Source organism: Zeugodacus cucurbitae, chromosome 4 (assembly GCF_028554725.1).
Source record: "Zeugodacus cucurbitae isolate PBARC_wt_2022May chromosome 4, idZeuCucr1.2, whole genome shotgun sequence".
In the NCBI taxonomy this organism is placed as follows: Eukaryota; Metazoa; Arthropoda; class Insecta; order Diptera; family Tephritidae; genus Zeugodacus; species Zeugodacus cucurbitae.
The window spans coordinates 5,415,045-5,429,149 of NC_071669.1; the positions used below are offsets into that span (position 1 = coordinate 5,415,045).

The 14,105-nt window shown below is 33.7% G+C and overlaps 1 protein-coding gene across 5 annotated transcripts in view; it reads left to right on the forward strand.

The window, feature by feature from the left end:
• LOC105221358 (CUGBP Elav-like family member 4) overlaps nt 1–14,105 on the forward strand; it is an 867,302-nt gene that overhangs the window by 105,218 nt on the left and 747,979 nt on the right. For 4 of the 5 annotated variants that reach the window (XM_054230385.1, XM_054230389.1, XM_054230386.1 and 1 more), the window contains exons 1-2: nt 3,585–3,910; nt 13,299–13,699. In XM_054230385.1, coding sequence (XP_054086360.1) covers nt 13,669–13,699 — 31 coding nt within the window. In that variant the 5' untranslated portion in view covers nt 3,585–3,910; nt 13,299–13,668. Of the gene's footprint in view, nt 1–3,584; nt 3,911–13,298; nt 13,700–14,105 lie in introns of those variants that run through there. The other variant, XM_029045950.2, reaches the window with a different exon arrangement.

The following is a 14,105-nucleotide window of genomic DNA, read 5'->3' on the forward strand; positions in this document are numbered from 1 at the left end:
ATGTCGCTTTTACTGCCTAGTTGACTCCGCCGTCTGTTTGCGCTCGACTGCTCATGGGTGGCTACGCCAACAACAACACTTCGCGTAAATAATATGCATTCAAGGCGGCGCGGCAAGGAAGCGAGTGAGCGTGCCTGTTTGTCCTTAATGTGTCCAAGTGGTGAAGTATTTTCTTATATTGAGAATATAGACTTGTAAATGGATATGTAAATATTTTTCGCTGCCTTTAGAGAGCATTTGCACCTCTAACACTTCATTTTGGCAGTTTGAATGCCTGCAATAACAATTTTGTTAATTTACAACACAACTTTCAACCGAATAACCGACGAAGAGTATTTTTACAGCCTCTAAGAGGCATTGCTTTTGAGCCGTAAAACAATATTTTATTATTTTACATTGAAGTATACGGCGAAGAGGCTTTCTGGCCTTTAATTGGTGAATATCGGAGGCTGCAGGAATCTCAGCTTGTCTCAAGTCACTTAATATAAAATTCGTTGATGAAATATTTACCGCAACACTTCGGTATATGAATCCTATATATTATAGGTCATCAGAAAATGAATTCAATTTATTAAAAACTGTAGGTAATTATTTTCTTTTCACATATATATATTTTTCTACTTTATAATTAATTATTCTGCGGAAAAAGTTAAAATGCTCAAAATATAATAAAAGATGCAATATGCCTTAATACGCACGCGCTTTAATCGTAAAACTATTCCACAAATTGGTTTATACTAAAATTCTACGATCTTCGTAATTTTTATTACCGTGAAAATGTAGAACGTAAAATTTACGTTACATAATAGCCGATAATTGCAAAATAATATACGAAATGTTGCATACCCTATGGGGCAACAACTGACTCACTCCTACAGATTGCGCCATGAACATCAAATCGTTTAATCTACCAAGCCGCCGCTATACCTTGCAACGGAGCCTTTTGATGAAGGCAGGAGACTACAAATATAGTGTTGCGCAGCGCTTCCTGCTTTTATAACTTCACTCGTGAAATTAAAACACGAAAAAGAGACAGGAATAATATTCTATTTAATAAACGCACTAAAAACTAAAAGTTCACTAATAAAACAAAAAATTTAAGATATTAAGGACTAGTAAATTTAGTTAAATTTAAATTTTCATTTGCGCTGCGGAAATTAAAAGCGCAACGTATTGAATAACAACGGAAACTAACTACTCGCTAATGGGAAAATTACAGCGATCACACCTCCGAGAATTTCGAACTGCCACTCGCGCAGCGGAAAATATATGCGGAACGAATGGAATGAACTACTGTTGTTGTAGCGCTCATTGATCTCACTTTTACTTCAGTGTTTTCCTAGTCCATATATTATATATTTAGTCAAGCTCTCCCAGCACCAGCTATAGGGTAGCAGCACTTACTATGTGGCAAATATCAGCTCAAAAGTAGGCTATAGAAAATTAATTTCCTTACAACCCTTAAATTCAAATTTATATTATTGTACGATTTAAGTGTTCGGCTTCATGCTACACTAAAATAATAGATCAATCATGTATATATGTATTTATATAAAAGTAATTTTTTTGAAATAGAAATTGATGTAAGCATATAAATTGTAATTGGTCTGTGCGTGCAAAATATCCAATATGCAAAATAAATGTAGCATACACTCCGGGACAATAGTCGTCACTACATTACAGATGGTGCTGCGATCGTGCAAATATTCAAGACACAAACCGTTGTTCTATCACTTTGCTAAAAAATTGCATGTACAAACATATGGATATGTACATAAGTTAATATCGATATAAGTATATATGAAACATAAATATATTCAATATATAGTTGGTTAATGATGAATTCAATGAAAATATTGTAAAACTCACTTGCTAAAAGTCAGTCCTGCACAACAAATATAATAAAGTGTCTCTGTGCACATAAAGTCGCCGCTGCACCCTGCACTGGAGCCTCTTGCTGAAGGTATGAGACTATGAGCAGAGCAGGCTGCGCTGCACATTTTGCTTTACGAACTTAACACGCGAAATTAACACACGAAAAATATTTCCCGCACCAATATTTCATATATTCTCAATAAAACGCGTATTAAACTATACTATTACTAATAAAACACTAAATTTAACGCAATAATTACCACGAAATTTACATTACTTACTTGCGCAGCGGAAAACACAACCGAAACGTTTGGAATGACCGCGGAACATTGCGTTGCACAGAGTTGCGTGCGCGTTGACAAAAATTTGTGTACGGAAACTGACAGCTGGAAATAGAATTTCGAATTCGTTGGTAATTCGATATCCAGCAGTATTGCATTGAAATGAAAATAATTTTAAAATTTTTTTTTATTATTCAAAAATTATATAAATTGCAGTATTTGATATTAATTTTTAAAAGAAAATATTCAGTTTTAATATTTATTTATAATTTTTAATTCAAACTTTAAGAAAAAATCAGATTTTGACTTAAATTAAATTTTCTAAAATTTATATAAGTGGTAACACTATGACCAGTTAACATGTGCAAAATTAAGGTGTTAATAGACTATATAAAAATTTTGATCATAACAAAAAAAATGAATGAATTATAAATAAATAGATACAATAACAAAATGAGCAATTGAGTCAATAATAATTAATAATATAACAAAAGTTATGAAATAAAATATTTTTAATATATATATATATATATTTGGCGTAGGAACCGCTCTAAGCGATTATAGCCGAATCCACCAGAGCGCGCCACTCATTCCTCCTTTTTGCTTTTTGGCGCCAACTGGAAACACCAAGTGAAGCCAGGTCACTTAGCACTTGGTCTTTCCACCGGAGTGGAGGTCGTCCTCTTCCGCGGCTTCCTCCAGCGGGTACTGCATCGAATACTTTCAGAGCTGGAGTGTTTTCTTCCATCCGTACAACATGACCTAGCCAGCGTAGCCGCTGTCTTTTTATTCGCTGAACTATGTCAATGTCGTCGTATAAATCGTACAGCTCATCGTTCCATCGTCTGCGGTATTCGCCGTTGCCAATGTTTAGAGGACCATAAATCTTGAATATAATTGCATAAAAAAGGAAAAATAAATTAATATGTATGTAGTAGTAAAATAAAATGTAAATAACCTCATACAACATATTAAAAAAGCATTTTTGAAGTAGCAAAGGCACTAAATTTATTATAAAATCAATTTAATTAAATAAATCAATTTACTTTTTTGAATAAAGAAAAAATATATTATTTTTTTATTTTCTTTGTGGCAATTATTTTCATTTTTTTTTTGTAAAAATACATAAATTTATTTCCATTAAAAAATATATTTATTGTTAGAAATAAAATTTTTTTATTAAATTTTGTGTAAAATAAATAAAATATTTTTATATATTTTCTGATTTTTCCATTTAATACTAAACCCTTTGTAATACTGAATGCCACCATTAAATGTATTACATTTATTAACAAATTAAATTTATTTTATTAAATTACTCACATTTATTTAAAAAATCGTAAATTAAAATTCCAACAACTTGCAACACCAGACACAAATTTTTGTCAACGCGCACGCAACTCTGTGCAACGCAAAGTTCCGCGGTCATTCCAAACGTTTCGGTTGTGTTTTCCGCTGCGCAAGTAAGTAATGTAAATTTCGTGGTAATTATTGCGTTAAATTTAGTGTTTTATTGGTAAAAGTATAGTTTAATACGCGTTTTATCGAAAATAAATGAAATATTGGTGCGGGAAATATTTTTCGTGTGTTAATTTCGCGTATAAAGTTTGTAAAGCAAAATGCGCAGCACAGCCTTCTTTACTCATAGTCTCATACCTTCAGCAAGAGGCTCCGGTGCAGGGTGCAGCGGCGACTTTGTGTGCATAGAGACACATAATTATTTTATGTTGGCTTATAGGACTAACTTTTCTCAAGTGAGTTTTACAATATTTTCATGAAATTATGCATATACAACGATTTATTAATTTTATATATGTTTCTTATAATTTTTTCTTATGTACATCTCCATATGTTTGTATTTGCAATTTTTTAGCAATTTTTTAGCAATTTTTAGCAATATGATAGAACAAAGGTTTGTGTCTAGAATATTTGCACGATCGTAGCACCACCTGTATGTAGTGACGACTAGTGCCCCTGAGTGTGTGCTACATTTATTTTGCAAATTGAAACTTTATGCGCAAAAATATTAATATATATCTGCTTTCATCAATCTCTATGTACAAATAGAGAATTTTTTGAATGTTTTTATGATTGATATATTATTTTAGTATATTCTGAAGATGAATACAGACAATAATCTACGTTTGAATTTTATGATTTTAAGGATATGTATTTTTTATAGCCTACTTTTGAGCTGATATTTTTCACATAGTAAGTGCTGCTACCCAATAGCTGGTGCTGGGAGAGGTTGACTAAAACTAGAATGTATGGACTGGGAGCAGGATAAAGTAAATGTGAGATCAGCGAGCGGCTAAACCAAAGACGCGCTCGTTAATTGGATGACTCCGCTATCATGCCATTCCATTCGGTTCGCATATGCCTTCCGCTGCGTGAGTGGAAGTTCGAAATTTTCGGAAGTGTGATCGCTGTAATTTTCGGTCGTCATTCGATACGTTCGGTTTTCCTTGAACAAGTGCAAAATGTAAATTTGCTAGAAATTATTATGCAAAATTTAGTGTTTTATTCGCTATAGTCGTAGATTTGAGTGAATTTTATTGGAAATATGCAAATATTAGTATTCGCTATATTTTTCGCGTGTTAATTTCGCGAGTGAAGTTGTAAAATCATCAAGCGCTGCGCGACACTCTATATCCATAGTCTCTTGCCTTCAGCGAAAGGCCCCGTTGCAAGATACTGCGGCAGCGTGGTAGATTCGATTATTTAATATTCGTGGCGCTATCTGTAGGGGTGAGTAAGATGATGCCCCAGAGAGTATGCAACATTTTTATTATTGTCATTACAGGCAATTATGTAACGTATATTTTACGTTCTATATTTCCACGATAATAAATACTTTACGAAGATCGTAGATTTTTACTACTCGTATAAACCAAATGAATAGTTTTACGATTAAAGCGCGTACTAATCATTTTTTCTTTTTAACTTTTTATGTTTATTAATTAATTATAGCGAAAAAGCAATATTTAATGTAAAAAATACATCTATGTGAAAAGAAAATAATTACCTACCGTTTTTTTTTTTAATATAATTCATTATCTGATGCCCCATAATATATAGGATTCATATACCAAAGGGTTGCTGACAATAGTTCATCAACGAATTTTATATAAAGTGATTTGAGACAAGCTGAGATTCTTGCAGCGTCCAATATTCACTAATAAAAGGTCAGAAAGCCTCTTTGCCGTATTCTTAAAGAAAATAATTACCTACGGTTTTTTTTTAATTTAATTCATTATCTGATGCCCTATAATATATAGGATTCATATACCAAAGAGTTGCTGACAAGAGTACATCAACGAATTTTATATAAAGTGATTTGAGACAAGCTGAGATTCTTTCATCCTCCAATATTCACCAATAAAAGGTCAGAAAACCTCTTCGTCGTATTCTTCAATGTAAAATAATAAAATAAATATTTTACGACTCAAAAGCAATGCTGCCATACACCTCTTAGAGGCTGTAAAAACCTTCTTCTTCGGTTATTTAGTTGCAATTCACGCTGTAAAGTAACAAAATTGTTATTGCCGGCATTCAAACTGCCAATATGAAGTGCTAGAGGTGCAAATGCTCTCTAAAGGCTGCTAAAAATATTTGCATATCCATTTACAAGCCTATATACTCAATATAAGAAACTACGCCAGCACTTGAGCACATTAAGGACCAACAGGCGGCTCACACGCCTGCTCGCCGTTCCATACTTTGAATGCACATTACTTGCACGTAGTGTTGTTGTTAGCGGAGCTACTCATGAGCAGTCGAGCGCAATCAGACGGCGGAGTCAACTAGGCCGTAAAAGCGACATAGCCAACAGTCAACTAGGCAAGTTATGCGCCCATTCGAATGCGCAGTCAGTGAAGTCTCTGAGTGCAGGGAGTATACTTACATGCTTTCGTGTATTTGTAATGTCATAATTTGCAGCTGATCAGCATGAACGTCCATTCGCGTCGCCGCCATCAGCTGCATGGCTTGTATGAGTCAGCTTACAGCTGCCAAGCAGTCAGTCATACGTGCATTGCAAGCGCGGCGTCGACGGTGTGTGCCTCAACTTATGGGCCTCCTTGTGGCAGGTATGTGTATGTGTTTGTATGTGCCTGGCAGGCGCGCGCATGTGGCATAGAATTTTAAGTTGAATGTCTTCATTTATCGAAGCAAATCGCAATCAGTTTCAGCTGACGTTCGGCAGCCAGCAGCCGCCATTTTGCATGCGCCCACAATAATAACTACAACAACACTGTGCATATATGGATATTGTTGTGCCTGGCAAGGAGCCGTAAACTGCCAATGACGGCCTAAATTCGCAACAAAAGCAATATTATTGCCCCGACAGGCATAACTTTGCTTGGCCCAGCACATTTGCATGCACACAAATGGCAACACAACTCGAGTGTGTGTGTGTTTGGCATTGGTGTGATTGAGTGTTAGGCGTCGGCGTCAGCATTTCACTGATTTGCAAGCACATTTACGTTGTGCAATCTTCCCGGCCATCGTGCGCTGGAACCTCTTCTCTCCCCTCTCTCTTTCCCTTTCGCTCTTCCTCTATATTCTCACCGCTTGCCTTAATGTTTGCGCCTCAACCGCCTGGGTTTTGCCGTATCAAATCCATAAGGTCACTTTGGTTTCTATGGCTCTATTCGCTTTATTCGCTGCTATGTGCTATTGTTGTTGTAAGTGCTAACGGCAAAATTGTGTATTTGAATGCAAAACGTGAATTTTATGATGGGCCATAAATAATAGCCAGACTCTAGGTGTATGTATATGTAGTAGTGCGGGTGGTGGACAGGAGTTTTGGCAGCAATTTCAAGTCAACGGTAGACCAATGCTGACTTCTGCCATAACCGTTATGTGGGTGTGCTTGTCAATTGGGTGTTGCACGATTGACGACCAGGCCATATACTTATACATACATATTAGTAGCCGTTAGGCGTAAAATATTGTTGTTGTTGTTGATTTTGTTATTTTTGTTGTAGTTATTGACAAAATATGTGATTGGAATATACATTATGTGCTGTGCTACTCACAAATGTTTATTTCTTAGCTAAATATTTACGATTATGTTGGTTAGTCGTCGTCGTTGTTGTTGTTTGTTGTTGCATTGATATGTAAATAAGTAATTGCCCATCATGCTAATGGCATTGATTTTAAATAAATAAACCGAAAATACTGTTATTACAAATGCTAAGCTTTGAATTTGATTGCTTGGTAGTGAATGTTACTGAAATAAAATTTTGTGAAATTTATTTCACCACAAATTATAAATTATATTTTTTTTATGAATTTTGATTGAAAATATTAGATAAGAAGTTCAAGATTTAAATGTTCAAATTAGCTGAAATTCTTGAAATTCAAAAATTTAATTTATGATCAAGTTTATTAGAAAATATAATCAATAAAGAGGAAAAATTCGGATGAACCTGAAGCAGAAATACTCTCAAAAATCGCTAGAAATATTTTCAAATGGTCGGGTGTGTAAATTTTTGGTAGGTCCTTAAGTTGAGGATGGCATGCTTACAGTTGTATATGTTGGTTAGAACCTTACTTATTTTCTGGTTTAAGACCAAGCGAAAATTGGATTACTTGGCTAGCTCCGAAGAGGCGATATTGTTTGGAACTAAAAGAGACTAACTGAACTTTTGGTTGAGAATCTCTGATTTAAAGTGGTGTTTTGGTAAAAGTTTTGTTTTGAAGCTTAATCCTCTTCTTTCTTCGGGTTTATACTACAAAGGGTTGTTAAAGAGATTACAAAGCCGAATCGATAGACAGTCGATGCGAGAAAAATGTTTTATATTGAAGTTGGGTTCTACTCGAATTTGTACTATTTATGTATAGAGAACACAAGCCGAATCCCTAAGCAGTCTACTTTTTACTTCACAGTCATTATCGGGCAATTGCAAATAATTTTGTTGTATTGACGGTTAAAAAAATGATTGGGTAGAGTTTTCTGTTCCTCAGTATTTAATTCAAGGTACATACCTGCTGAAGTATCCTTTCGTAATGTTCAGTTTTACCTTGTAATAATTCAATAGAGACTGTAGTTCTTCTAAGCTTTTAGTCAAAATCGTCTCCGAGAAAGCACTAATGATCACTTGGTTGGCAGGAAACCTATTAAGATACTACTGAAAGTTTTGATGAATATTAATGAAAAATAACTGTTTTAAATTATAGACAGTTCAACATAAGTTAATGTTTTATAAAGAAACTCATTTAAATGTCTAAAAAATAGCTGAAAGTACTAAAAATTATGCGAATAAAAACACCATATACCACTCAACTCATTCGGCAAGGAAATTAAAAACTTTCCAACAATTCGAAGTACTAATAAAAGCACTCAAGCGCATAACTAGCTTGCAAAACTTATGTCATGCAATAATTATGTAAGTTTTTCTTACACAACATGATATTTTTATAACAAGCCATAACTACGAACCAACCAAAACAACACTAACACAATGCAACACATGTGATTTTTAAGCAGCTTTATGGACTTGCCAGCCTTTCGTTTTAATTGCAATCACAAAAATTTCTCGAATTTCCGCTAAACAACGTCAATTTCCGACAACAAGTAAGCAGTTATGATTAGGGAATGTCAAAAATTGCTTCGAACGAAGGGTGCCAATGCATAGCAAGACTGGAAATGGTATGAAAAAGAGGAGGATGGTAGGAAAGGGGATTAGTGAGTGTATGAACCTGAAATTGGTAACATTTCTAAATGCCTGAAGGGATGTGAGATTAGTTTAGTTTGGTTTGAGGGAAGGGACAAATTTAGATTGCATAAAGGGCAACCAGTTTTGGGTTATGTCTTCAAAAAGTCTTCCATTTGGTAAACTAGGGTTAAGGTATTTATAAAATTGTTTTTGATAAGGGAAAATCTTTTAGGGAACTAATAGATGAAATTCGCGGAATTTGAGGTTACCACTTTTACTTAAAATAAATTTCAATATTTTTTTCTGAGTTTAGTATGAGGCTTAAGCTGTACCAGGAAACACGATTTAAGATCTGAATTGTTAGTATTCTTAGGTCTAGAGTATAGGCTGGAAGTGCCAGTTTTATTCTAATTTTTAGGAGGTCTTCAAGAAGAAGAAGAACGGGGCTTAAGCTGTACTAGGAAATAAGTTTTAAGGTCTGAATTGTTAGTATTCTAAGGTCTAGAGTATTGATTGGAAGTGTCACTTTTATTCTAAGTTGGAAATGTTCAAGAAGAAGAAGAATGGGACTTCAGCTGTACTAGGAAATAAGTTTTAAGGTCTGAATTGTAAGTCTTCTAAGTAAAGTGAGAGTATTGACTGGAAGTGTCACTTTTATTCTAAGTTTTCAGAAGTGTAAAGTGTGTGTTGATATTTGCACTGCCAAGTCATCCAAGCTGCCCGACATTGCTTGAGTGTGTTATTAAATGAATTCCGTTCGAGTTTCCTCACATGCCGGATGTGACCTGATTGAATTGAAGCAAAGCTATAATAATTTCGTGCTAGAATGGCATATTTGAAAACAACAATAACAGCAATGCGATAACTGTCCAAGTGTCGACACATGAAAATTTTAATAAGCAATTCCGATTATTTCTAGTATTTAATTACTTTAGCCTGTCGAAAAGTGAGGTTAATTGAATTAACTTAACTCCGCTGGCAAAGTAATTGCAATATTACTGAATATACAGTTAAATTACACAGCAATTTGCGGAGGATAACAAGAAAGCACTCACCAATATGAAAGCTGCTGAATTGGGCATGCAGACGGCTGGCACACAAGCGCTTGTGTAGCGTTACGGGTTGTTGTTGCTGCGGAGGGTGGATTGTGGGTACATTGCTGACAACGAAAATGCTAACGGTGCATGCTTGCGGCATAACGAAATCCATTTTTGCGAAACTATTTCGAAAAACACTATAGAAAATTAAAGCAGTGGCAGGCCATAAAAAACAGGCGGGCATCAGTAAGCTCTGTAGTCAGGCAGGCAGGCAAGTTGTGCGCATATCTGCATGCAATCTTCAAATCGCTTGCCACACACCACAGTGCAACAGGGCACATACAGTGGCACAAACTCGCATATGAACACATAGACACAGCGATACACATGCCACGGCGTATGAAATTTCCATTTTCAACGCGATTTTCTTAATGAATTTTTGCCGCGGCCACCGCACCGCTACTTTGTAGATGCTACACACACGTATACACAGAGATACATATACAACTAACAACAACACGTCTATCCCGTGCTATCTGTCGCCTGCGCTCTCTTTCTAGCTGCCATATCTCACATGTGTGCCTGAGTGTGTGCGGCTACTCTCTTGTGGCATGCCATGCTATGCTATGCCGCGTTGCCATTTAAATTGAAATTGAAATGAAATCAAATTTTAGCGGTTACGGTGCAGGCGTTGCGACGACGGTTGTCGGAGTTAAAAGGAGGTTAGCTTGTTATGCCTGACAGCGGCGGTGGCGGCAAGCAGAGACAGTAACCGTGTAAAAGAAAGCAAGAAAGCGAATATAGTGTATATGCATGCACTTCATGCACTTCATGCAAGTCTGTACATGTTTGTATGTATATCTATCCACATATTTATAACTGTACATATTTGCTTGACGCGTGTATTTGCTTTGCTGCGCAAATTGCAAATTGCTTTTGACATATTTTGACAAGATTTTGATTAAGCCAAGTTTGCTGTTTTTGTTATTGTTGCGCTCGACTGTGACAAACGCACAGCAGCAAATTTGCGTTGCCAGCGAGAGAGAAATTAATAAAGAAATCATATTTATGGCTTTGGCAGAGTAAATGTGCGTTTTATTGAATTTGTTAAGCGAAGTATTTTCATATTGAAGTTGCAAAGCAGAAATATGATGTTAGTTAGATAAATTGGAAAATAATTGTTTTGAAAATAGTTTAATTTTATAATAAAATAAAATAAAATAAAATAAAATAGAATAAAATAAAATAAAATAGAATAAAATAAAATAAAATAAAATAAAATAAAATAAAATAAAATAAAATAAAATAAAATAAAATAAAATAAAATAAAATAAAATAAAATAAAATAAAATAAAATAAAATAAAATAAAATAAAATAAAATAAAATAAAATAAAATAAAATAACATAAAATAAATTAAATTAAATTAAATTAAATTAAATTAAATTAAATTAAATTAAATTAAATTAAATTAAATTAAATTAAATTAAATTAAATTAAATTAAATTAAATTAAATTAAATTAAATTAAATTAAATTAAATTAAATTAAATTAAATTAAAATGAAATTAAATGAAATGAAATGAAATGAAATGAAATGAAATGAAATAAAATGAAATGAAATGAAATGAAATGAAATGAAATAAAATAAAATAAAATAAAATTAAATATTTTTAGTAATTGAAAAAGTTTTTTTTGTATAGAAACTGTCATTCATATGCTAATGAATAGAGCACTCACCTACCACAGTCTGTATATCAGTCACAAATATAAATCTCTAACAAAATAGAAATAAAATGAATACAGTACATGTATTAGTACTATGTGAGCATGTCTCCACCATGCTTTTCACATAAATCAGTTCGTTTGGACATCAACGGATTATTTAGTAATAAATTTGCATTTACAAAAATCCCAAATCACTATTCATCTAAAAGACCTATTCAACAGCTAACTAACTAACTAACTTTGGTGGCTGGCCACCACCGGCATACATACAATTTATTTTAGAATATTTTATAGTATACATATATGTAATATTAACTGTGAATGTATATGTAGATTTGTGTGTGTGTGGATTTGCATTTGACTTTTTAGACACTATAATTCATGTCGCGCTTTGTGCAGCTAGAACGATTGCCATGCCGCACGAGTTGAAAGGCGGATTAAAAATAAATATATTTTATACTACACATACATATATAAATGCATGTGTATTTGAGCTCATATATGCCTGAGTGTAAAAAACTCGCCTGAATTTAACGGTGTTGAAAAAATGAAATGAAAGTCAATGACAGCGATTTGCCGGTTTGACCACAATCAGCACAAGCTGTAGCGGGTAAAAGCATATATCTATATTCATGTACATATATAAATATATAATACATGTACACAGACTAGTGTGAAATTGCAGTTGCAAAGACACTGTCGCTTTGGTGACTTTGCATTTCATTTAATTTTTGTTTCTTTTTTTAATTTTAATTGCTATGAAATCGTTCATGTCAGTCGCTGTAGACAATTAAATAGAGAATGGGATTTTTTTCGGATTAGTCACACTCAGGTGGTGGTGAGAATTATGCATTTTTTATGTGGAAAATCTAAATTTATTGATATTTGAAGCGTTTGCTGATTTAAATAACTGTGCTTTTAGTTGGATTTTGTATTTTTATTATGGGAATTCATTTAAAATTTATAAATACTCGGTTAAGGCGCTGGAAATGTTAGTAAAAATTAAAATTTTTTATTTAAAAAAACTCACAGTGGTTCCTAACTTCCAATTTTTTTTCATTTTGAGAAACCTCACTAAGTTCTAAGAAATCTCAGGCATTCTTTGTCGCTCTCAACATTCAACAAACTTAACTTATGCAAATCCGTCTGCATCAAACGACTGTCAACAAAAAATTCACAAAAATAAATAAAATATAATAAATAAACTCAAATCTACGCGAAAGAAACCCCACAATAAAAAATACAAAACTCCACCTTGACTTATGTCTGCGCCTAAGCAGAGACAATATTTCTTTTAACAAACCATTGCAACTGCTGCTAGCATTCTCTTAACGAAATGCAGTTGACATAATACAGGAACACGTTCAAGCATACAAACAAACTCAAAGCAGCGGCGCATATATCTCCAGCGCTGGCGGAAAGTAAAAATTTGTCCAAGAACCGGCTAAAAATGCTGTGCTTTAAACGCTTGAGATTTTTTCGTCGCCGCTGTCTTATTTGTTGTTTGTATAACGCGTTGTTTACGTTTTTGTAGCCTTAAGCGCAAAACTTTCGTAAGCAAATTTTATGCAATTTTTTCTGAGCTCAAACTTTTGTCGCAATTTTTTCAGTTTTTCGAACTGAATTTGTTGCCGTTTTTTTCAGCTAACAAATTTTCCTTAAATATCACTAAAGTGTTTCTTTATTTCACTCTTTCTCTCTTCTCTTCTCTTTACAGGTGCAAGCATTCGCCGCTGCTGTTGTTGTTGTGTACAAGTACTCTACAAAGATGTCAGCATAATTTTCGCGTTTCAGCAAAATAATTGGGGGCATAAAGTGACCGTGCGCCGGTGACAGCTGCTGCGAAAAGTAAAAAATTCTCGCTGATAGTTTTTGCATAAAATAACAAAATAAAAAAATCGCGTTTTTCGGTTTTCGGTAATTTAACGGTACATTGTGGTTAGCTTAAATACGGTTTCGGTTGCGCGTTTAATTTCTACGGTTCTACGCGTTGTTTACGGTTAAGAAAAAAAATAAATTTTGCAACAATTGCAATACTTGTGTAACGTATTTTGCAATTTAAACGGTAAAAATAAACAGACGACCAAATGTTGGCCTTTCATAACGAGCACATTGCAAGTGAGTACGAAAAAATTATATATATTTTTGATGTTATTTGATTACTATGGAATAAAATTATACATACAAATTATATGTTAGCGTGTTCAAGTTCAATTTATATTTTGAATTTTTCACCAGGTATTTCTAAAAAAAATAATAAATTATTATATATTTATTATACCAAAATGTTACTCATACGCAGTGTAGCGCTCCATACAAAGAGTTAGGTTATTTTCAAGTTAGTTAGTAGGAATTTTTTTTTATTAATATTTATACATCGGAAATATATATTAAATTTCGATATTCTTCGTCGAGGAATGGAGATTGTCATTTTTGTTAATAATATTATGCCTCGATTGAGAATTGACTTCCCATCTTAGTATACTTCAGCAGGCTTTTACTGAAAAATTTGGGAAGTAAGTGA